The 24,767-nt window shown below is 37.6% G+C and overlaps 4 protein-coding genes across 8 annotated transcripts; all 4 read right to left on the bottom strand.

Moving 5' to 3' along the window:
* Positions 1-69: 69 nt before the first annotated feature.
* LOC104744822 (uncharacterized protein At3g06530) lies at positions 70-11,817 on the bottom strand. Of its 3 annotated transcripts, none has more exons than XM_010465925.3 (40): positions 11,484-11,817; positions 11,153-11,366; positions 10,968-11,063; positions 10,758-10,875; positions 10,496-10,669; positions 10,234-10,404; positions 10,005-10,060; positions 9,825-9,914; positions 9,589-9,737; positions 9,398-9,480; positions 9,193-9,321; positions 9,040-9,108; positions 8,774-8,942; positions 8,183-8,322; positions 8,009-8,095; positions 7,702-7,902; positions 7,342-7,534; positions 7,092-7,189; positions 6,848-6,991; positions 6,582-6,738; positions 6,244-6,377; positions 6,076-6,154; positions 5,836-5,998; positions 5,523-5,598; positions 5,231-5,401; positions 5,061-5,129; positions 4,875-4,979; positions 4,670-4,759; positions 4,343-4,560; positions 4,021-4,228; positions 3,764-3,946; positions 3,520-3,615; positions 3,372-3,439; positions 2,953-3,286; positions 2,583-2,798; positions 1,664-2,320; positions 1,178-1,587; positions 848-1,085; positions 581-751; positions 70-483 (listed from the first exon to the last, which is right to left on the bottom strand). In XM_010465925.3, the coding sequence occupies exons 1-40, from the start codon at positions 11,641-11,643 to the stop codon at positions 253-255; spliced, it is 6,615 nt and encodes a 2,204-aa protein (XP_010464227.2). In that variant the 5' UTR covers positions 11,644-11,817; the 3' UTR covers positions 70-252. The 3 variants fall into 3 exon arrangements, with proteins under 3 accessions (XP_010464227.2, XP_010464226.2, XP_087345738.1); XM_010465924.2 differs by having other exon boundaries at positions 6,824-6,991; positions 11,484-11,814; XM_087489612.1 differs by having other exon boundaries at positions 4,875-5,129; positions 11,484-11,814.
* A 353-nt stretch (positions 11,818-12,170) lies between these two features.
* Positions 12,171-14,487, bottom strand: LOC104744821 (protein AGENET DOMAIN (AGD)-CONTAINING P1-like). Its single transcript, XM_010465923.3, has 3 exons — positions 13,624-14,487; positions 12,977-13,459; positions 12,171-12,892 (listed from the first exon to the last, which is right to left on the bottom strand). The coding sequence occupies exons 1-3, from the start codon at positions 14,053-14,055 to the stop codon at positions 12,428-12,430; spliced, it is 1,380 nt and encodes a 459-aa protein (XP_010464225.1). The 5' UTR covers positions 14,056-14,487; the 3' UTR covers positions 12,171-12,427.
* A 150-nt stretch (positions 14,488-14,637) lies between these two features.
* On the bottom strand, positions 14,638-18,045 carry LOC104744820 (galactolipid galactosyltransferase SFR2, chloroplastic). 2 transcript variants are annotated; one of them, XR_015582969.1, is made up of 10 exons: positions 17,556-18,002; positions 17,127-17,403; positions 16,892-17,030; positions 16,648-16,814; positions 16,353-16,574; positions 16,097-16,265; positions 15,760-15,986; positions 15,321-15,470; positions 15,085-15,214; positions 14,638-14,993 (listed from the first exon to the last, which is right to left on the bottom strand). XR_015582969.1 is itself a non-coding variant. In XM_010465922.3 (10 exons), exons 1-10 carry the CDS (start codon positions 17,716-17,718, stop codon positions 14,776-14,778), a joined length of 1,869 nt encoding a protein of 622 aa, XP_010464224.1. In that variant the 5' UTR covers positions 17,719-18,045; the 3' UTR covers positions 14,638-14,775. The 2 variants fall into 2 exon arrangements, 1 of the variants encoding a protein (XP_010464224.1); XM_010465922.3 differs by having other exon boundaries at positions 15,760-15,993; positions 17,556-18,045.
* Positions 18,046-20,934: 2,889 nt separating this feature from the next.
* On the bottom strand, positions 20,935-24,732 carry LOC104744819 (alkaline/neutral invertase C, mitochondrial). Of its 2 annotated transcripts, XM_087489613.1 has the most exons (7): positions 23,689-24,704; positions 23,296-23,394; positions 22,701-22,866; positions 22,347-22,558; positions 21,764-22,257; positions 21,636-21,684; positions 20,935-21,553 (listed from the first exon to the last, which is right to left on the bottom strand). In XM_087489613.1, the coding sequence occupies exons 3-6, from the start codon at positions 22,819-22,821 to the stop codon at positions 21,678-21,680; spliced, it is 834 nt and encodes a 277-aa protein (XP_087345739.1). In that variant the 5' UTR covers positions 22,822-22,866; positions 23,296-23,394; positions 23,689-24,704; the 3' UTR covers positions 20,935-21,553; positions 21,636-21,677. The 2 variants fall into 2 exon arrangements, with proteins under 2 accessions (XP_087345739.1, XP_019092549.1); XM_019237004.2 differs by lacking the exon at positions 23,296-23,394 and having other exon boundaries at positions 23,689-24,732.
* Positions 24,733-24,767: the final 35 nt, after the last annotated feature.

Here is a 24,767-nt window from a genome sequence, read left to right as displayed (position 1 = left end):
AAAGTTATTCATTAAACTTTGTGCTAAAATATTAAAGTTTTGTGTTAATAATTAAAATTTCAACACGAATGACAAACAGAAACCGATATATATATTCTGAAGTCGTTACAAAGGATCTCAAAACTGTATCATTAACCCAAAAAAGTTCAGAAAGTTGTACTTTCCATATCTAGTTATATATATACCAACACAGACAAAAAGAAAAGCAATCAAAATTGGGATTCAAAGGTTTTCTTAGTACTCTCAAGTGTTTCAGAGGTATTGCGTTAGACTTTCACCGCTCATCTCTTCCATCTGTTTGATAATATCTTGAGCCAAAGATTTAACAGACAGCTCGGCGTCTTCGAGTAGCTCACCTAAGAATGGAATGGTTTCAGCAAGCAACACAAGATACTCTTCTTTCAAATTATCCAGCATCTGTTTCACACTTCTCAAACTCAATATCCTTGACCGTAGATTCTCACTCCTCGTTTGCATTAGCACCTGACCAAATATGATTTTAAGTCAGTTAAAAAATTCAAGTGTTGTGAACAATAAGTCAAAGTAGCTGAGACATGCTTTCTCGAGATTATGTTATTACCTCGTGGTTCAGTGGTTTCCAGAGGAGGTCGGAGCCCGAGGCTACTGCCATTTGACCGATGCATGCAACCAATAATTCATCAACCTCACCCACAGATGGTACATGTGGATGCTCCTTTAAAGAAGATGGAGGTTCAACAACTAGCTGTGATACAATAGGCTTCAGTAGCACCTGTGGAGGGAAGACAATATGAATCCAAGTCAATACTCCAAGAGAAAGGGAGATATGTTTGATCGAAGAAAAAGTAATATTATACATAATAATGACCTGGAAGTTATTTGCATCTAGAAACTTCAAGCTGCCGGTATCATGCAGAAAACAATTCTTCAAGGAAGAAAGAACCAACGCCCTAAGATGCCAGCTTTTTGGTGGTATAGCGTCAGAGGTTTCCTGAATTTTGGCTTTCTTTTTCTTCCTAGTTGAAACAGAAGCTTCAGCACTGGTCTCGGTGAGATGTGACACAATACCATCAAGCACGTATTTGAAATATGGTACAAAGATGGACCTGCATTCAAAGTAAGAGAGCTAAAGTTAATTTCCCAATTATCTAGAAGTATAAGCAAAAGATACCACCGTATTTGACATATGTTTATTCACCTGTGACTCTCACATAGTCGATTCACCAGACCATAGAAAGATATAGCCCGGTCGATGCTCTTGTTTTCACTCCCTGATCCGTCTATAATATCTGACTCAGCCCAATCAATACTCCTAATAAAGAGAGGTCTGAACTCAGACTCAGTTAGTTTCTTTGTGAGAGCAACCATTGCGTTAGTTACACTTCTCTCGGCATCATCAATGTTCTGAATTGCTGCTGGATTTAGACGTCGAATATCGAGGGCAACTAAGCATTGATCAAAAATCTTTCCATGGCTGCTAACGACAGATGATCTATCCATTTTCACAACTAGATTTTCTAACATATCAAAAGCAATCACCAAGCTTGCATTCCCAGAACTAACAGCCTCATCGTATATTCGTAGAAGTGGTTGCAGAGTGAGACGAACCTGGAAGAAGAGTTACTATTAGAATCACTACAAATAAGCAAAAAATTAGATTCATATATGTATGTGAAGAACTTACAGGTATTTTATCAGTAAGGAGCCTCCTAATGGCATTGGCTTTGGACTTGAGATTCTTGTCGAAGTCAGAAACATATTCAGGATGGAGCACCATGACTTTCAAAATATCTCCAAGATGAGGATTTAGGAAACCTCCAAGTTTATCAATCACTGCTTCCAAGGTGACTAGAACAGACACCATAAGCAACTGTTCTTCAGCTGTTGCGTTTCCACCACTCTTGGATGCCGGTGATACTTTACGAGATTGTTTAACCAAATTATTCATTATGCGTGGAAGTTCAACAAGGGCCTTTGGTCCAAGAACATTAATCAGTGCACCAGCTGTGCGAAGACAGCTTGACGAGACTCCCAAATTCTTCGAACTGATGCCTCCTGCAACAGAAGCAAGGCATTTGCTGAAGACTGGATGACCTGACGGAAACCTGCCAGCCAAAACTTCCAGTGTAGAAATGGCAGCTCGTTTAGCTGGAACACCCGACTCACCATCTGTCTCATCAATTTGATGGACAATCTCCTCACACATCTTCCCGAAAGAATCAACAGCTACCTCATCCAAGTTCAACCACGGATTTTTTCCTTTTTGATTGGGGAGCCTCCTCTTGTGTTTCAGTTTAGAAGAAGATGTGTCCTTAGCTCTCTCACTTATAAGTCCAAGTACCTGCATTCACGAATAATAGCAACATTTGCATCAAAGAAAGTCATTAAGCCAACAATCAAAATACCGATAAAGAATAAGGTAACTTCAAAGGATCTGTGCATTCTCAAGGGAATTCATAAGACAATGCTACATCCAGGCAAACAAAACAAAGAATCTTTGGTAGATATATGTCATTACAGCCACACAATAGATATATGTGTACTCATTACAGCCACACAATTACTATGAAAACTTCTCTGTATTAAATGGCAATATCATATACCTTTTTCGTCCCATTACGATCAGACTGCTGCTGAAGCAAGCTAGTAACAACTCTGAAATATATAGACAGATCCATCGCTCCCGTCACAGTCATTAAGACATCATGTATACGCATTCTGATTTCATTTCTAACTGCAGAAGTCACATCTTTTTCCTTTTTGGCATCAATAGCTTGAAGGAGAGATATACAACCCTTCATAAGCTCCTGTAGTTCTTGCTGAAAAATTTAACAAAAAGTACATATAAGAAAGCAAACAAACAGAGAACAAGGTAAAAAAGATCTCGATATATTGAATATGCCAGAAAAAACATAGACACGGAGGTTTAGTAACAAGTTGAATGAAAAAGAAACGACGGAAGAGTTTTTTTACCTGGATTCGTGGTTCAAGTGACACTGCAAATGCAAATTCTGGGTCTTGCAACTTCTGGAATATAAATTCTAAGACAAGCCGCGTCTGTAAGAGACATTGTTTACTGTCTTTGCTGGTAGTTTGAAGTAGTGTGACCAGGGATGAGAGCCATGTCGAAGAAGAATATTGTTCACATATTTCCACAGCAAAAGCATACTCCCATTCTCTCTTAACAACGGAAGCAAAACTTTCGGAAGCCTTGGCATTACCAAGCCAAGCTGGGTCTTTCCTTGAAATCAAAGACTGGAATAAGAGGACAAGCAAAGAAGGCAAGCCATTTCGTTCACCGATAACTCTGCAAAAATAAAGGATTGACATTCAGTATTTTCAGATGAAAAACGCAAAATCCTATCGAAATATGTTTACAATGAAAACATTACCCCAGCAAGTATGCTACAATTTGACGCCTTCTATGCTCAACAATATCAGGCAACACTTTCACAAAAATCTGAAAATTAAAATTCAAATTAAGAAATATTTATTGCCAATTGATTTTACATTTGAAGTACACTATTAAGGGAAAAATACCTGCAGCAACTGCTCCTCACTCTTAGTCTTAGACAGCCAAAATGGAATGACCACTGATATAAACCCCTCAAAGATAGACTTCGAGTGACTGTCAAACTACAAATCAAAATAACAAACCAGCCGTTAGGGAATATACAGTCATGACAAAAATACTGGGGAATGCCAAGAAAGATCCAGAGATCTGAAGAGTCTTAAGGGAAAAATGAAATATTGCACAAGACTAAGAAGATGTAGACTAACAAACCTGTGTCACAGTGGATTCCCCAACAAGTGTAAGTATGCTGATAATATGGTCCAAAACTCTATCAGGGACAAATTTAACAATTGCAGTGAATAGGGAAAAGACATAATTCCGTGTGACTCCATCATTTGATGAATGAGCCAACTCAATCAGCATTTTGACGTTGATTTCATTTGCTATTTCAGCCTGCCATCAGAAGAGAATTAAGAGAAGAAAACAGGCAACAATATTGTTAATCACCTACTAAAATTTTAACATACCTTCAAAGTACCCATATTCAGAGAATCAAAAATATCTTTCAGGATTAAGAGCACTGTCTGTTGGATGGAAGAAATAGATGTAGGAGTTGTTTCACGAACATCCTGTGGAGGTTGGACTGAGGTTTCCTCAACAGAAGGAGCAATTTTTACCCATTCTTTAGACATAGATCTTTCTAGGAGCTTAAACAGGGGCCCTACGAGGGTTTCCCTAAGCACAAAAACAAAAAAAAAAATTAAAATTTCAGTTGGGCAACAAAAAAGTCTCAGATCACCAAAATTAACAATGGAATGCAAAAAATAAGCATATTGATTTTCAAGAGACCTGTGAGCTAGATCTTTCTTTAGAAGCAGTATGTCAAGTAACGCGGCAATGAAAGAGATAGCCTTTTCCCCACTTAGAAATTCCCCGCTATTTACGTCTTCTTCTGGACAAGACTTTGAACTTTTCTTCTGTTTCTTCTTCTTGCTCAAAGAACCAATAACAAGTGTATTCTGCTGAGTGATATGATCAAGCGCATGGACCACAGTTGAAGAAGGAATCTGCAGTAACAAGGAAATATCACGTAATTAAGGCAAAATACAACAGGCAGAAACTCTTTTGAGTAAAAATGATCAGTTCTTCCATTATTGTTTTTTAAAATGAACATACCTTCAGGCGTAAGATAGCTTCTTTGGCACCATTTTGTATACTGCCATTTGTGCTTCGAAACAACGACACCAGTTTATGGAAAAAACGAATCTGATCCAGAAAAGAAAATCATGTTGAAAACTATCCTGATAGGCTGGTATATATGACGAGTACCCAGCTATAGAAGAACATTGCATTTATATTACACTATGCCATTAAGACTTACCTGAACTTCAATCTTCAGTGCACCATAAAATTGATTATTTAGCTTCTCCAAAATGGTAAGACAAGGAGAAATAACAGCACGATGTTCTGATGCCATACAATCCATCTGCAAAAGCAAGCATCTGTCACCGAAACGAAAAGGTCTCCAAGCTAACAAGGAAAATATCAGATAATGAACTATTCTTACTTTCAATACGTTCAGTATATGATCATCAAGAGACTGCCCTTTATATGATGCTGAACGGATCATGGAGCACTGACACCGGGAGAGAAAAGCAAAAGGGAAACTTAATTAAACTGTAGTGCAATGCAGTATGTAAAGTTTCCTCTGGCAAAAATGGAGAAAAGTGAATTTACCTCCAGAAGAAGGCACAATAAATCGACCTCGGTGTCTGATATTGGCTGGGAAGTTTTGTCCAGTTTGGTGTAGTATTGACTACGCTTATCTAGAAGTTGAGACAGTAACTTAACATTTTCTTCATGCAGAAGCATGCTGCCCAGATTTTTTAATAATGAAAGGACTCTCAGCTGTATAAGAAAAAAAAGTAAGTTTTTAATACTCATCAATAATTGCCCAAACCATTAGGATTCTTGACCTTCAAATGGAAAGGGAACATAAACAGATAAAAGAACGGTAGAGGAAACACACCTTCCCATAAGCGGGTAGTTCTAGCGAAGACAATAAAATGAACGAAAGAATGTTTTCCTTTGTGGACTGATCAAACCTGAAGTTGAAAATAAGGAAGAGATGACAGAGTATGAGAAGCCAATTGAAGCCAACAACATGTATACAATTGTTTCTTCAGTCATTAGGTATTACTGTTATCTAACAAGTTCTTTTGCACTTTTTATCATGGTGGAAACAATAAAAAGTAGTACCCCAGTGTCACCTAGACAACTATTCTTAAGTAAAAGAAAAGTTTACTACGATTAGTTTTAGTACGAGAAACCCAGCTGACTACCTTTTTTGAAGGTCAACTGGCACTAGAAGGTCATTAGGGTTTGAGCTGAGCAATGATGTCAAGTATGATGGGAGAAACTTATTGTCCGACAATATAAGCCTCCTTTGTTGCACGATCATTCCCACAAGTTCATCAAAAGAACTACTATAGATTGCAGCACTCCCTGGTTGTCAATTTCAGAAATGTAATTTAAATAATGTTTTGATAAAACATGACAATTCATACCAAACTAAGATTTACCATTTTTTTTGCTCGAGTCGACACGACACCGAAGGCTAAAGAGCGCCTCAATACAATTCATGGCAGCTACTTTAAGGTCCTACAAGTGAAAGTACCAAGATCAAAACTGGTTTTAAGAAAAGAAGATATACCAAAACATTATACGATTAAAAAAAATTCAAGTGTCACCTGATTATCACTGGACAACGGAACCAAAAGTACAGGAAAGCTTGACAAAATTTGAGTCAACCATTCATTATTCCCGCTAGAGCAAAGATACAAAAAGCACTTGAGACTTTCAATTTGGACCACTAGAGGAACATCTGCAAGAAGAAAAAGTAGCATAAGAAAACAGAAAACATACACAGTTGCCAGATACCATGAGCCATTAACGGCACAAAACAGACGAGAAATTCAGAAATCGAGAATGCTAGGGAAACAAAAAATAATCATCTGAAGAAATGTGAAAGCTCAAGCGTTTTTAACACCAGTGAACAACTAACAGAAATATAAATTTCCATGCAAACCTTCTCGTGAGATCAGTGGAGATAGAAACAAAACGGGACAGACTTTAGCTTCTCTAACACGGTAACGAAGATGTTCCTTGAAGACATGCCGTGACCGAGTTGTTGCAAAAAAGAAAAACAAGTCCTCAAGTCCGCTACACAACCTTTTGCTAAAAACCTAAACGAAGGAGAAGTAGCACACATACAGTTGTGAGCATTGCTATTGATTGGGTGCAAGAATTTCAATATAACCATGTATTAACCTGATCATTTTGAGCATCACCTACCGAAGCAACATGGGCGGGTTCAAGTTTGATAAATAACTCGCCAAACTTCCAAAACAAGCAGATCATGAGCTTCGAATTCAGAGCAGTAAAATCAGAGGTATCAAGAAGTTGGTATAGGAGTTCTTGGCAGTTGCTTTTCGACAGCTGCACGTAATGCACAAATACATCAAAAATTAACAAGATTAAAAAAGTGTCAACCATAAAATGATAACATCAATCTACATCAGCCTGTAGAAAACTATACCTCTTTCAAAGAAACATCAACTTCGACCTCAAGTTCTTCCCACTCAGTCTTCAACACAGGAGAGCAAAGTTCGAAAAGATCCAAAAATTGGCTAGGGTCTAAATCATAGGAAAACACAGCCATCAATATCACTTCATGATTACTTATCATATGAGACAAATGTTTTTTTTTTTACGGTGCTTAGATATAGAAAGAACTTGATTATCAGCATGTATAGTAGTTAACACATCCGTTATGGACAGATCTTTACCAGATGAAGAATTTATCTTCTGCAGTGAATGCATCAACAACATATAGAACAGTGTCTTTGACAAGGTGAAGTCTTGGCAACTGACAGTAAGCCACGGAATATAATCACCAGGGTGCAACATAAATGCTTCCACCAGCATGTTAACAATATCCATGTTCAATGCGGACACACTTTCACGGATCAGTAGTCCCTTCTGATATGAGATAAAAATTAACAACTTATTAAGAGCATTCATAAAAACTCAGAAAGAACGGATAATAATATACCAAATATGTGAAGACAAGAAAAGATTTAAAATACTTCACCAAGGAGGAGTGGAAATATTTTTTACAAAAAAAAAAAAAAAAAGTAATGGCGAACCTGCAACTTGTTACGTTCCTGTTCTGTCAATTTGATATTGCTGCATGTTTCCAAAACTTCAGAGAGCTTAAAGTTGCAGGCACTCTCAATAAGCTCAATCCTACGCTCATCAGGATCCAAGGAAAGTGCTTCCCCCAAATTGTTGATAATATCCATGCTAATCGAGGATAAGGTCGTAGACATGATATCTTGGATCTTTTTCTGCAACAAAGAGTTTCTTAGATGACATGATAATAATAATCAACAAAAAGATTAGTGACTGCGACTAGGGGTATGAAGCAAAACAAAACCGTAAACTCAGATTTACCATTCCATCATCAGCAGCAAGATTCGTGAAAAGTGGCCAGTTAACATCCTTTCCCAATTTTATCACTTGAATATTTAAATTCCACGTCTATAAAAAGACATGATTACAACAATTAGCAAAAGTAATAAAAGAACTTCGTCATAGCTGTATGGAATGAAGAGTACAAGAAAGAACCTTCGGTTGAATTAAGAGAAAAGGAAACATTGCAGAGGTAACTTTCTCAGTAGAGTCTGCTTGATTACAGAAGCTTGAGACAGCAATTTTAAGAGACAAAGAAACAACATCAACTGCCAATTCAACATTATGTGATACTCCTGCAACAAGAATGGATGATTTTAGATAAATTGATTGAACAAAGAAAAAAAACATTACATCAGATATTAAAGAAACTGGACGAGAACAGTGTACATAGTTTTCCTCAGGTAATTATCCATCCAGTAAATTTATAATATGCATAATAACATTAAAGAAAAGTGGCCATAATAAGAAAAGCAACACGACTATGGCCTCAGCAGTTCAAGAGCCTATAAATAAAACAGTGTATCAGCTGTGGACAGGGAAGAAATTTAATTCACAAAGACAGTACAGCCTAAAACATATCCAGATTTCGTCCGCATAATGTCTCATCTGATCAAAGTATTACTGCTAACAGAAAGATATATTAGATGATACACTAAAGATCAACACTCTTTATTAATATGCTAAGAAGGCTCTAAACAACAACACTGAACTTAGTTATGAAAAGAACAGAGTATCTTCAATCACCTGATAGGAGAATGCCAACACATCGTTTCACCACATGTAGCAAAGCATCTAGAAGACCAGAAGAGGTTATTATATTTGGCAACTTATCAAAAGACAGGGCAGCCTGAACAACAGCCAAATCATCATCCCAAAGCTGACGCAGTATAGCATCCTGAATTGTGACAAGGTTCTGGATGGGGAGTAGAAAAAAAGTTGAAGAATAGTCAGATGACAAGAAGTGCAAGTACAGAGTCAGAAAATGCTTGGAATGAGTACCCCATACATACCTCTGCTTTAGAGCTATCATCCTTGAGAACACCATTCAGACTAGAAAGCGCAGCACAACGTACAGCAGCCTATGGTACATATTAAGCCATCAGTCTTGCGCAAAAAGGTAACAGAAATTTTCTTCACATAATTAAGATTAGAGTTTATATTACCCTGGGATGGTGGAGCCGGAACCACAATTTTGAATCCACGAATGGGTGTGACATGTCAGAATTTCCATCCAGCATACAAGACAACATCTCTAGCTTTAAATCGTCTTTCTTCGACTGACCTTCAGTACCCTGCAACAAATATTTGATGACTCAGAGGACCATATAACAAAGAAAAAGAAGATAAATCGAGAGTCGGACCACAGACCTCTAGAAATTTAGGAACAGCTGCGCGTAGTTCAGCAGGATACTTCTTGCTCACAACAAGCAGAATTTTCTTGGCCCAGCCCCCTGCAATTAGATCACAAGAATAGTTGTTATAGAAAGAGGAATCTGAAAGAGAATCTTCAAAACTGAACATCCAAAACCAAAGGCCTGGGTAGTTGACATTCCACGCACCAGATGTAGAAGATGTAATATCACTATTCTTCTGGTATTGTGTCATACACAATGAGAAAACCTTGGAGATCAAATGATCAACCAAATTGTTTATTGGAACAGTCTCAACTATTGAAGCTAAAGCTTCACAGCATTGATCATCAGACGAACTGCAGAGCAGATGACAGTAGGTCAAAACATGAACTAACAAAATATATCCATCTGCTCTGAAATGATAAATAGTGTCAGATATACACCTGTTTAGAAGCAAAGAATCCAGTAGCACTGCCATGAATCTTTTGATGTTAAACTCTTTGGACAAGCCCAAAAGAATACCAGAAATATCTCTGCACAAAATTGAAGCCGTCAATGGAAAAATACTAACAATGGATATGATTATAATAGCTTAAGATGGAACATTGTTAATATTCAACTACCTTATTTCCTTTAAAAGATCCAACGCTTTCTTTGGGATCAAGTCCACGGACTGCAGCTGTAGTTGATGAAGATAAACAATTAGTTCAAAAAGACCAACACCAACCAGTTGTGAGCGGAATTCTCAGTGAGAAATAGAAGATATAGTTCACCTCATAATTAGAAGTTTATATATTCGTAATATTGAAAGTTAAAATGCAAGAGATTCATGATAACAGAAAGTTATTGCACCTGAACAAAATTGATCAAGGCCATAAATGGCAATCGAAGGGACTGTGGGTCAGAAGATTCTTTAGCATGTTCACGAGCAATGTCGATTATGGCCCTCATAAAGCGCTTGATAAGGTTAGTATTTAGCACGGCTCTGTTAGCCAACATGCCAACAACCATTAACGCTCCAGCCTAGAACCATTTAAATATGTCACAAAAGTCACATTAACTGAATAACAAAATCAATTAGAAAACAATATTTGGTAAAATCCACTTTACAAACCTGTTGATCTAAGCATCCTTTCACACCGGATTGAAGACCAGAATCCACAAATGGCAAAATACTCTTTACAATATCTCCATCAACAGTTGGAACTGAACCAAGCACCCCAACAACAACCGCTGTGGAGAAACTAACCACAGGTTTTGAAGGCTGATACTTTTTAGTACGAGATGCCTACAATGTAACCAAGAAATAAGATGTTCACTTTGATATAGCCAATAAAAACCTAGTTTGTGGAAGAGAAGTATTGGCAGCTACTTACATAGTCACACAAGGCCTCCAAAACTTGCGAATCACGTATACATTGCTGAACGATAACCGATCTAGGAGGTGGAGCACCTGAATTTTTAACACCATCAAGAAACTTCCACTTGGTATTTCTGTAATGCAAGTGAGAACCAAGGTTAACAAATCGATTTGATAAATATGGTGACTTCACTTTAAAAACTGGAAGTGAAAGATCCATACTCACCCAGTAGAAAGCAGTTGAACAATGCGGACAAACGCATGTGTGTCGTGGTAGGGCAAAGCGCATAGAACAACATCTTCTACGTTGTATAGATCAATCCTGCAAAAATAGAGCAAATTAGAACAATCTGATGAACGAACAAAAGGCAAATATAACATAGCCAATAGTAGTGATAAGTAAAGACATACTTGTATCTTCGAATCAGATACTCAAGGGTCTCCAAGGAAGCACGAAATTGAAGATAGCCCGAGAGTAAACGTAGATACGAACTGATTGATGCATCAATCCTAGCGTTTTCTTCTTTGCCCAACAACTCCCTATCGATTTCTCTACTTTTATGACTAAACAAATCATTCATATAATTCTTAAACCTCTCATCTTTGTTTCCAAGTACTTCTAGACCTGAATTAACAACAAAAACACGAAATTACGATTAGAATCTAATTCATCATCATTGAGCTTGTTCACTGGAATTACGTATTACAAGAAAGAGAACAATTAAAAAAAACTAGAACAGACCTTTGAGTCCGAGCTCGAATATGGACTCGATATCGAAATCAGCTGCTTCTTTAGGACTGAAGAGAATCGAAGGGCGTGTGAAAGGTCTCTTCGAAGGCTCTGTCTGGGTTTTTATCACTGATTTGAGAGCCTGTAACTGCGACTCCATTGTAGAACTCATTCTCGCTATTGGGGAGAGATTGTTCTTCTGATGAAAAATCGGAGAATAAGTTTGAGGGAGAGAGAGAGAGAGCGCGGCGTAGCAGAAGAACACCAAAAAACAAAAACACACAAATGAAAAAGACGCGGCGGTGAAGAGGAAGAAGAAGCGGGTTTAGGGTTTAACGATCCTTTTATTTTTTAATCGGACAAACAAATAGTTATAGCCTTATAGGATAAAAGTAAAATTAAAAGTAAACCCCTGAGTTTCAATGGATTTGCGTTTCAAAGCATGACCTAATTTTTGTTTTTTACGTTTAAAACCCCAAACTTCTAAAATTTGGATTAAAAACCCCATCTCTAATCTGCAGCTATTGCATAAAACGGTGCGTTTTGGTTAAACGGAGAATCCTTTGAATCCACGAAGTCAAAGTCTGAAACAAGTAGAGTGGAAGAACTCTCTCCATTTGATAGAACTTAAATATTTTTACTTCAGGTTTTATTACTTGTTACATATCATTTGCTAATATTAACACACTCAGTCATCACTTCCAATGGAAGTTATATCCCAGAATTTCAATAAAAATGGAATTGAAAAACATTGTTAAAAGCTCACTACAAAACACAGAACTAAGAGAAAATTTAACACGTGACCTCTCTCACTAGAAGTTATACAATTAACGACATCAACCAACTTCATAATTGTTATATAAACAACAAAACAGTGCTACTGCTTATAAACAACTTAGTTTTCTCATCTTCTTAATCAACAGCTGTAACTGAAGTCAGTCAACTTATTCTTTTCTTTAAGCACGACTCCACTTTCCGTTTCTCCACACTTGGCAAGGCCTTAGATCATTGCAAGCAAACTCCAATCTCTCATTATTCGTCTTGAAGTAGACACCGTATCTCGTGTGGTTGTAATTTATCGTATAGACTTGACCAGACCACCATCCTTCATTGTACCAAGCATCCACATCTTCATGCAATTCATATCGATATGCCTTTGGAATCAGCGGAGGAGGAATAGGTCTTAAATCTGAACCTCTTGCTTCTTCCTTCAACAACTCTCCTTCATCATCTGTTTTCAGTGTTTGATACTCCACTGTGTATCTGTTTTCCCCTAAGTAACTTATGACCTTCGCAGAGAACCATGAGCCTTCGTAACCTGGTTCATCGCTTCTAACTTCCACCATCATTCCATTTTTAAACACCATCTCTGCTCTCTCACAGGATTTCAGCTTCTTAAATGGAGGTCTGTTACATTCTCCCTGCACATAACAAGGTATACACAAACTGTAAGTATGACGGCATAAACACTTAGATCTTAAACCAATAACAAGATCAGTCAATACCTTTGATTTAGAAGGATTACTCCATTCTCCATTGATCCAATCTTTGTGGGGCCTTAAGTTGAAATTTAGGACTGTCGGTTCTTCACCTCTTGAGATGAAAACAGTATACTTGCAACCTCCTCCGAGAACATTGGAAACACGACCAATCCACCACCGTTTCTTAAACCAAACATCAACTTCATCCTCTGGCTCATAGCACACAACAGGAGAAACTTCTGGAGGAGGAACTGGTCTCATGTTCTGTGCTTCTACAACATCTCTCAATGGGAGCGACTCACCGTCATCTCTACTAAATTTCAAGTGCTCAACAATGTACTTATCGTCACCTAATGAACAAAGTATACGTGCACAATACCAAGAACCCTTGTAAACTTCTTCTTCACTTCTGACTTCCACTAGAGCTCCCTTCTCATATTGATTCTCTCTTTTCTTGATTTTTATCTTCAGTTTAATACGTTGTGGCGTCGATTCCATAACATTGCTCTGAAAATAAAAATAAAAATAAAAAGCATTGTTAGTATATATTGAGCTAAAACCCCAACAAATCTTATTAATTAACATATTAGTCACCTCAGTCCTAAATTTGATTCTAAATCTGTGTACTTGAAACCCTAATAGATTCAATTCAAAAGCAGAGAAATTTTTACCTGTTGGAGAGAGGGAACCCATGAACCATCTTGCCATTCACGGTGCAGCCTCATGTCGAGCTGATCAACCTCTATCTCTGGACGATTTCCCCCTTTAAACTCCACAATGTACCTTGAATCACCAAGTACGGTCGTGACATTGCCTCTAACCCAGCAACCCTCGGTGTCTCTAAAGACGTCAACCTCATCTTTAGCTTTGAACCGTCGGTTGAGTTCACGCGGCGGAGATGGGCGAAGGCGCGTGGGAGTAACGTACTCCTTCATACGTACGGAACCTCCGACAGTTAAGGCTTCGTGCTCCACCAAAACGTGATTCTTTCTTACCGAAGGCGCGCTGACCACAGTCGCTGGAAAGTACGCCGTCGCGCCGGAAACGATTCGTTCCACCTCAACTCGGTCGCCGCCGCGCCAGAATCCGTCGCTCGTCATCATCAGTAATCAATTTTTTATGCAAAAGAAACGAGAAAAATATTGAAAGAAGATGAAGTTTCTAGAGACCTTGCTTTTACAGAAGCAAATCAGAGAAGAGAATAGAAGAGAACAGAGTGACTGATGAGGGCAGAGATAGAGAAAGAGACCGTGGCAACACGAACACGCTTATTTTATGGGGATGGTCAAGATTGGTCAACGCTAAACAAACCAAAAAAAAAAGGAAAACTTAAAAAAAACACGTCGTTTCTTATTTATGTAATACAACGTCCTGCTGTTTTTTATTTCCTTCAGATCACACAACCCTAGGAGGAGGCGTTTGTGTGTTTTTTCTCACGTGTCAAAATTAGAAACCGTTAAGTTGATCTCTGTGACTAGCGTGGAGTTCAAGTCTTCGAGTAAAACATTCACGGACAGTTTAAATTAAAATGGGCCGGCCTAGCCCACATCATCCTAAAGTTATTCACCATCTTTCTATATCTAAATACTTGCCGTTTCCATCCCAAGTAAGGAATGAAGCTAAGCATAATAACCGGACACTGGGTCGGTTAAGCTTGCTATTCATTGGTCGAACTGACGCGTAGGTGAAAACAGCGCCTCATCCGTAGGCAAACGTTTGAACAATAACAAAGATGGTGAATCGTCTCTAATTGCGCCAAAGGTTTGGCAAATCGTACAGGGAAACGAGTTTTTTTACACTCGGGTTTTATCTACTCTCTTCCTCTAGTCAAAGGGTGAGGCTAAAGCGGGATGTAGAATGAGCCCACCATCATCAGTGTGCTTGATCTTCACTTTTCTTATCCTCTTTTTCATGATAACCGGCCATATGAGAAGGGTTCGAGCCACGCGACTCAACGGGTCTTGAAGACCATCCATTTGGTAGTGACCAAACCGCCAGTCACGGTCAACAATAGGTCTCCACTGAGGCTTGTCGAGACCATCTTTTGAACAAACACAGCATTGGAAGTAAGATTATACAGCAACAGTTGGAAGAAAAAAACTAACAAACGTAAGGTGGATGCTGTAACCAACCTGCGTACATAAGACCATGATTATCAACGGCTCGATAGAATGGCCGTAGTTTTCCTGCTCTGGCAGCTTTCTGGAGTTCGTTCCATGCAAGAGACCGGTCTTTACGAGTGACTTTTCCGCTTTTAACTATCTGGAGGGCAGGAAAGAAAAGAGAAAACACAAAAGCCATTTAAGAAGAACAGCAATCCGGTGATCTCAGGTGTAGTGGAAACCACAAAGGGGTTATAATGATAAACCTTGGAAAAGAGATGGTACGACGACCGAAGGGTTCGAGCAAGATCATGGGATCGGTCAACCGCAACAAGTCCAAATTTTGGACCATATCCATCAGCCCATTCCCAGTTGTCCGAAATGGTCCAGAATACGTAACCAAGCACAGGGACACCCTGTCGTGAAAGCCACAAACACAGTGAGAGATATGCCAATAACTAGGGTTGTTATGGCGGACCCAAAGCGTGACCCATTTTGAGTCTAAGCCCGTCACTTGCGAGCCAGGTACCCACTATTTTTCGTAATGGTCCCAGGCTGGCCTGTGACCCGAAATCATGGTAGTGTTTGGAAGCTTAGATTAAGCTCATAACAAGTCAGGCTCAAAATGGGCGGGGCCAGCCAGTCACAACAACACTACCAAATATCAACATTTAAGAAGTTAATCACGTTTGAATGATTCAGCACCTTAAGCATTGCAGCATATAGGGCAAGGAGATGCTCGATCAGGTAAGGTCGTCGAATCACATCTGTCTCATCAGACACACCATTTTCTGTAATGATGAAAGGAACTTTCAGATGTTTGTATCTCTCGTGGAACATCAACAAGACGCGGTAGAGACCATCAGGATATACCCCTCTTCCAGATTCACTGTATTCATCAGTCTCTACAAGCTTCAGTCCAGCACCACACACTGCTTCCTGATTTCTCGGAGTCAGATTCCAACATACTTGTTCGAGAGAAAGCAATATAACTGATCCAAATTTGAGAACTAAAAGCAACTTTAACTCTTAGCTCTCTTACCTGTCCGTAGTAGTTGATGCCTATGAAATCCAACTTCTCACAAATGCTATCGATATATGGAAACATAGTGAGGGAATTTGTAATAGTAACGGCCCCGATATCAAAGAGTCCATATGGTCGCATAAAGGAGACATGGTGTGCAACCCCTACCAAAGGTTTTTTCAAAGAACTGCAAAATAAGAATTGGAAGCTCTTAAGATGTGCTAGTGAGAGAAACCTCTATGGTATTTTTTAAAGAAAAAGGAGGAAAACTAACAATTTCCCGTGGATGTAGTCATATGCCTTTGAGTGAGCAACAGCCATCCAGTGTAAGGCTCGATGAAATACACCCATAGGTAGAGTAGATGTAGCTATCTCCAAAAAATCAGGGTTGTTACCGGGCCAAGATCCACACATGTAGGTAAGCATGGTGAAGACATGTGGTTCATTAAATGTCACCCAAGAGTCTACCAAATCGTACATGGAATCCACAACAAGCCTGGCATGTTATAGAAAGATGATTAAGACCTACTTAATTTCCATAAATAAAGCTCATTTAAAGAGAAAGTCACCTGGTAAATTCCATAAAGTAGTCAACTGTCTTCTCTATTTTCCAGCCACCATAATCAGCAGCCCATGGTGGCAATGAATGATGAAACAAGGTTAGCATCACCTTCATTCCATTCGAACGAACTCTACCAAGTATCCATTTATAGTGTTCAAGGGCCTCATAGTTAACCTACAAAGCACAAAAGGTAAGGTGCGTTCTCTACAAGAAGCATATCCAGAGACAAAGTTTATGTATTCTAGACTCACTGCTTCCTTAATTCCTTTGGTAGGCTCTACTGGCATGATCCTAGACCAATCGATTCCCATTCTAAAGACAGTAACGCCAGTATCTTTGGCTAGCTTCACTTCTTTGTCAGGATCTGACCAAAATTTAAGCCTTTCCTCCCTGAAACAAAATTTGATAAAATCCAACTTTGAGCTGTCAAAACTAATGCTTACAATACATGCATTCAAGTGAAAAGATTGATGTTAGAAATCTCACGCATGGGGAGCGTTATGCCAAGCAGCTACATTTTTAACGGGTGGCTTATTAGCTGCAGACTTATCTTCTTTCCCATGTGAGTTCTTCGCCAAACCTTTGGTTATAGCTCCCACAGCAAGCTTAACTTTCTTCCGCTTAGCTTTCTTATCAGTGACCTCTGCATCTGCCTCTGAACATGGTGTTTCTTTTGCAAACTGGAGCCAAGCATCATCAAGATCGTCCTCAGCATGAGCAGGAGCAGTAGCCAACCCAAAGAAGAATTTGCCTTCCTTGTGTTCTGAAAACAAACATGTTCAAAAGCAATTCCATCACAAAATTTGATTTCAATTTCTACATAAACTGATAAAAACGTAGTGAAGATTGCTTCTGATTCTGAATCCAAAAATCGTTTAAGGAAGAACACATTTCAAGAGCTGCTTCGCTTCTTACCAATGGAATTGAAATCGGCGAGAACTTCTTTAGATTCGTCGATTGGAGAGCGAAACTTAGAGAGGCTCTGACGACGGAAACGAGAGTAGGAGTATGCGTTGGCTCCGACGGTGATAGTGGCCAAAAGACCGGCGACCTTTATGAGCAATGCGACTAATTCCATAATCGTCGCCGGATGATGAAATTGACGACCGGAACTTTTTTTTTATGGTTCGTACCGGCGCGTAGAAAGATAAAACAAAACGGGTTTATGAAAAGCCCATTAAAGGCCCATTGAAACGGCGTGAAAGTGGTTGGGTGGTGGTGATCACTTTGCTGCTCGCTCTATCTTATCGTGTTCGTGTGGGTGGCTTAGCTCCACAGTCCGTGTACGTCTCTTTGTATCTCTACCTTATCTTTTTCAGTAAGTACTACTATACATGCAATAACAATACATCTATGTTAAGTACTAATTTATTGAAAGCTATAGACTCCAATCTGATTAAGGATTAATTAAAAATACCTTCCAACTTGACATGTGATATATGTGTTGATTGTTTCTTTTCTGAGATTTTTATACATGTATGAGTGTGAATGGTTGCAGCGGTTGGGGCGGACAAATCCGTCTGCGGACTAGATCGCTTTTTATTTACCATTCAGCAAATATAGTTCGCAGTGGTGCGGTCCAAATAAAGCAGAGATAAGACCGCTGCAGACCAACTGCGGACCGCTTTTGCATATACATAAAGCCCCAAAAATAGAGCGGTCCAGACCGCAGACGGATTTGGCCGTCCTGACCGCAATTACCATTCAAACCCAAAATAATAACTTGTGGTTGTAAAATATTTATGATTGTTGTCCAAATTATCTTAATCGTATTGTGAGTTCTAAAACTTTAAAACTTTTCATTTTTAGTAAGTATTGCTATACAATAACAATTACATCTATGTTTAATAATTTGTGAAAGTTATATAGTCTCCAATGTGTTGTTGATTGTTTCTTTTGAGATTTTTGATTCACTTTCTTTTTGAAATTTCAAATTTTTATTTTTGCATATATAAATTGAGGTTATAATATATATAAATTGTGGTGAGTGGTCCACTAAGATTTTCTACATCCCTTAAATTGATATGGAAGGGCATCTTTTCCGTATAGTTCCACCTTGAGTATATAGTCGGTGAGACTAAAGTTATAGTTCCACTTTGAGTATTTATGGTATTTTTGGAGAAAAAAAAAACAAAAACAAAAATGTAGTATTTTTGGAAAAAAAAAAATATTTTTAATGGCATTTTGAAGAATTCCTCTTTAAACATAATGTAATTATTTGACATTAATAAAGTTTGTTTGCATCAATTAACATATCGACATAGTTAAACTATAATTATTTATAATTGATAAAAATAAAATGTTAATGATTTCAATTTAATTCATAATTGATACAAATAGTAAAGAAAAAAATCAAATAGCATGTAGATATATCAGCAAATCAAAATCAAAGAGCGTATGAAGAACAAAACGTGTACAGTCATAAAGCCAATCAAACATACAAAACCATCACTCCCATGACATAAAGCCTTCGACTAAGCATTATTAGTTGTTATTTGTGTTTATTGTTTATCCTTTCAATCATGTTTTAGATTTTGGAGTTATAGATTTTAGTTTGTAATTTTTACCAGTGGTGGTATTATTATAATTATAATAAAATGATATAATAATCTGCAATTTATATATAACTTTACTTATTTATTAAAAATAATTGTAAAATAAAATGCTTAAAATTACTGTTAAAATTAATTATCATAGAAAATAGAATAATAATTATTGTAAAATTAATTATTTCAAATGACACAATTATTTGAATCAGTTATGAAAACTGATATTATTTTAACATCAATTGCTTACAACTGATATAAATATTGGCATCAAATATTGTAATTGTTACAAATAGTAACATCATTTTACTTATTGATTTAAAATGTAGTATCATTTGTTGGTAATTGACAAATTATTCATATCCATGAAATTTAGTCACTTTTTTTTCTTGGTTGAAATATATTTACTAAGCTAGGATGAAATATTTTTGGGACTGAACAAAGTATTCACACAGTAATGTATTTAGCCGACAAGATCCATGGTGTTTATTGAATCTCAAATCACTTAAATTATTTGTTTTATCATAGAATTTGAAAAGTTATTTAATGTTATTTATTCATCCAATTGTATCGTTTAATATTTTTTTATTGATCAACCGTTTATTATTAACAAACAACAAGTAGAGAGAAGCAGGTTAAAGAAGATGGTTTCTTTCGGTTTATCTAATACATATGTATATAACTTAAATTTGTATAAAAATATATGTATAGGTACAATTTCATTTTAAATATCTAATGTGCAATTAAATAGATATTTTAAAATCAAAGAAATTTTAAATAGACTAAAGATAGAGAGTTATATTTATTTAATATTTTATTATATAAACTAGAGATTTTAAAACATACCACATAGGAGTTTGTCTCGGCCATCTCTGGCCTTTGCACAGCTGGTTTCTTCTCACCCCATAATAAGACAAAATTGCTCAGGAGATAAGTGAGAGTATGGGTGACCGCAACACCAGCGTCTCCGAGGAGCACCCACACACATATATAACACCGATAGGAAACGTTAACATATCCTCCCATACCAACTTCACGTCCATTGCTCAGCCTGCAAGTAGCAATGATATGCCCATCGACAACATCTAAAGACATGATGGTAACGGCATGATAACCCCCAAACCGAGAATATATTGATGTTGCGCCAAAGTAAACTCGATTCCCAGAAAGGAAAACGGCCAATTCCTCCCTGAACTAAGTTACTTTATCGTATTCATGCATCAAGTTTTAAGGTGTGCTTATAACCACATAAACTAACTTATAATTTGAATTTACTGCATAAACTACTAAAATGTGGTCAAAACCTCCAAATTTACGGATGCCGTTACCGTTAGTGTAGCTGACTTGGATGCCACATAGATTGAATAAAACGACATCGTTTTGTTAAAAAAAATTGGTTAAAAAGAGGGAATGGGAAAACGACATCGTGGCTTCTCATTTCTCACCACCTTTAATGAGAATAGAAAGACACATCCTTTGGTTTAGTAGAAGGAAGCGATGCTTCACATAAACATGAACGAAAAGGTTGCGATTTAAAGACACATCTTTTGGTTTAGTGACTTTTAGCAAACATAAAAAAATCACAGCCCTTTGATCAAGATAAAGACTAACTTCAACTGTTGGATTATAAGGATGACATCTGTAGTTCCTAAAAAATGGGTTTGCTATTATATATATAGATTATTGTGCCCGATATAAAAAACATTTCTGCATCCCCACTGATTAAAACTAATTAGAGAGATAGGAAATTCAGGAAACAAAAACATATATTCGTTTACTTATACATGTTTCAATCAAGTATACATATTTGTATTTTAGTCGTATATATATAATCCTTTTATGTTACTTCTTCCTGAGTCGTACATAATTAATTTATAATTATATTTACATAAGTAAGCGTATCTAACTTATGAACGTAATTTCTACTTGAGGAAACTTTATGCAACAAGCTCATGTTTTGTTTATGAGTTATGATCACATGCATGTTGAAAACTTGAAATATGGAGCTTTCAAGACAAAAGAGTCAAGTCAGGTTTCAGGAAACTATGATCTCGGAGGTTGGAAACGCGAACACTTGTTCTTCCGTCCGCTGCTTTTACTCAGGCCACAGACACAGGTCTCAAGCAGCTGATAGTCCTCTTCCCAGAACAAGAGTGATGCTTTCTCGGGTTGTTCTATGAGTTTCTTAGAAGCCAAAAAGCCTGCAATGGTCCAGGTCTGATACAGCCTTGATTGTTTCCCCACGAATCTCCCGCTTTTCGTGTCATAATACTCAGGCCACTCATCTTCCTTGAGCCTTTTCTCTGCAACAGCAACTGCTTTCTTCGCCAGTTCTAGCTTACCCATCTTGATACAAGCCAATGTAAACTACAAAAATCCATGCATTCTTAGAGTTTCTTCAATCTGAAAACACAGCTAAATGATGCATGTTTTGCTTGTTTGTTTATACCTGCCAGAGGAGGGTTGGCCAGGATCCGCCATTGTGATATGACTAAGGCCTGGAATGACAAATATGAAACCAAAGATCAGTAGAATTCCCAAAGAACAAAAACGAAATAGTATTTTGAAGGTGCTCACGTGTTCTTTGGATCAGAGCCTGTGATTATTCGCCATTCTTCTTTCTCTAGAGCCGGAAAACAGATCTTGAGAGGCATGTTAGCAACAAGATCATCCCATTTCTCTTCGATTAATGTCATGACTCCTTCGTTCTGTTCCTGACTTCCCAGAGATGAAATAACGGCCCAAAGGTTTCCAAGTGTGAAGAATCTGAAATCCATGTGGGCAGGCTGGAGATTTCCTATGAAATAACCACCTTTATCAGGAATCCAGTCGACAAGCCAAGTAGGGATCTGATCTGGATATATGTTAAACTTGTTGGTTGCATCTGCTGAATACTCCTCAGTGTTGTAACGATATATCTCGTTGATTTTCTTGATATCGACCCAATAGTACTCTCTAATATGGAATGATAAAGCACTTAGGCGATTGTTGACAGCAGCAACTAAGTTCTTGGTTCCATCATTCACAATAAGCATCTCTCGAGCACAACGGAGAGCAGAGTAGAATAATGCCTGGGAATGAAAAAATGATAGACTGTTAATTATCAATTATTATAAGCTCCTTGTTACATCAATCATACACGATCAGTCACTTTACTTACTTGGATTTCAAGTGGATGCCCATGAATGCCCATTCTTCGATCAATCATGCATGAGCCGTCAGTGACAAGAAGAGTCGGGAACATGTCAAAACCGTCGGCTAGACATAGCTTAAGTATCAACTTGATCCCTGTTTGAACATCAATTCTCTCTTGCAAAGTGTAGTCACCAGTGAGCTTTCCATAAGCTCTCAACAATATGATCCACCACAAACCTATAGCAAAATTAAGAAAGATCATTGCACTAATGTCAAAGATTCACAACTTTTAAACGAAAAGAGAAAATATTTAGTTGCTGGACTGTCTAATGTTTGTTTCTCCATGATAAGCAGAAAATGTCAAAAGCATAGGAGTTACCAGAGTCAACAGGGCTAACACGTCCAATAGCAGATCCACCAAAATCTGGATCTAAAAACTCCTCAAATGAACCATCATTTCCCTCAAGTGGCGCAGATTTCACTTTAAAACTCGCCGGCATTAGCCCTGGGCCAGGGCTGTGACAGTCCACTGTTTTCTCCCAGCTCTATAACAACCAAAGAACACAAAGCTCGACTAATAAACTTCGGTGTAGATTCATATATCAAATGCCTTATAATTACATTCACAAGAACTGAAGTCAACCGAATAAAAGGCAAAACACCTTTCTAGGAACAAGAAACTGTGTCTGTGTAGCAGGCAAGGAAATGCAAATCTTTAGACCAAAGCTAATTCATCAAAACCGTATTTAATAGCAAAGAATCTTAAGAAGACGATTTAACACTAATTTAATCAAATAAGGATTCAAATGTTTGGGAGATCTAAGAGAGCAATCAAACAGGCAAGGAGAGGTAAATGAAACTAGGTGGCGTCTTAAAGGATATCAAAGTATCATTAATTTTAACAACTAAATTATAAAAAAACAACGCAATCAAACATTTCGGGACTAAACAAATTTAAACATAAGAAGACATACCTGAAAGTGCAACGTTGGATCTTGCCTTTCTCCATTAGGCAAGATAAATCAGTAAACAAACTAGATACATTTCCCATTTTCAAAATCCGCTAAACTTCCCTAGAATGAGAAATCAAATTCCATTGGCAAATAATGAGCGTGCATGCAACCAAGAAAAAGTAAGACTATTTTGAAAGAATCAAGCCAAACATCACTCCTCTATGAACGGAATATATTTACATAGCAAACTAGTTAATGCGTGTATTAAAGACCAACCAACTTAACCAAATTCCAATCTCTAAAACTGTTGATTTAGACAGTCTAAAACCAGTTGTAATGGAAAGAATGCAGAAGCAATCAGATGATAGCTCAAGAGAAAACATTTCAAACAAAAAAAGTTCAGGACAATGTTACCTGCAACTGCAATGTATGAAGGAGAAAGTTTCTTACAATCTCCCCTTCTCCATCAAGCAAGAAAGCATACGCCGAAGGAACAAAATCTCGAATAAACACCTGATCATAGTTCAAAATCTGCTTATCCCCTGGATCCTTAGCCGCTACAGTCCCCACAGGAAACCCACAGTAATTCACAACAGCACCACGAAGCAGCTTCCACGCCTCCTTGTCATCCTCAGTCTGACTCAAACCACGTTCTGTCTCCCTTCTTACGCCCACATTTCCAAAATTAGTATCTTTTACTCCTCCATTATCACTTTCCTTTTTAAATATCTCTTCAGATTTCTCCACATCCTTGAAAACCAGTGGCTTCACAAACATACGCTCGAAGCTCTTATCATTTACATGAGAATCTAAAGAAGAACCCGAATGGTTCTTAAAATCTGAAGCTACACGGGGAATTAATAATACACCCCTGCTGCAGCCTCTTCCTCTACTACTACTACTACTACTAATACTAATGGAATCGGAATCAGAAAAAGCATTCCGACGGGAATGAATACCAGATCTAATACTTCTGGAACCAATCTTTGTACAGTGTAGCTTCGACGAATTGATCAATCTTCTTCCCGAGTTAGGGGGAGAAAACCCGAAAAGCGAAGAACTTTTAAAACTAATTAGAAATCTACAACAGGGTTTCATCGTAGAGACACAGATACAGCTCATACTGTTCATTCTCTCCAATTACAGCTTCTTGATCGACGAAAAACACAAAAGAACCCGATCGTAGGAATTGGAGAATGTCTGAACTAATTCAAGGTAAGTAAAAAATAAACAAATACTTAGATCGGATATACTTACAAGGGGAAGAGAAGACGATCAAAGAATGAGATTTTTTAGAAGATGATCGGATATACTAATCGTTTGGTGAAGATGATCAAATCTGAGACTGTTTGTAAAAAAGGTTGCTGCTTTAAAAAGAAAAAGCTCTGTGGACAAAATTGTAAAAACTACATGAACATGTTGACGCGCGTGCACTTTATGTTTTTTTAATATTCAGTTATCTTTTAAAATTACGAAAATAAGCTTATTTTACG

Source organism: Camelina sativa, chromosome 15 (assembly GCF_030686135.1).
Source record: "Camelina sativa cultivar CO46 ecotype springtype chromosome 15, ASM3068613v1".
Classification (NCBI taxonomy): domain Eukaryota; kingdom Viridiplantae; phylum Streptophyta; class Magnoliopsida; order Brassicales; family Brassicaceae; genus Camelina; species Camelina sativa.
The sequence above is the reverse complement of the archived record's forward strand: the minus strand, read 5'-3'. Positions and strand labels throughout refer to the sequence as shown.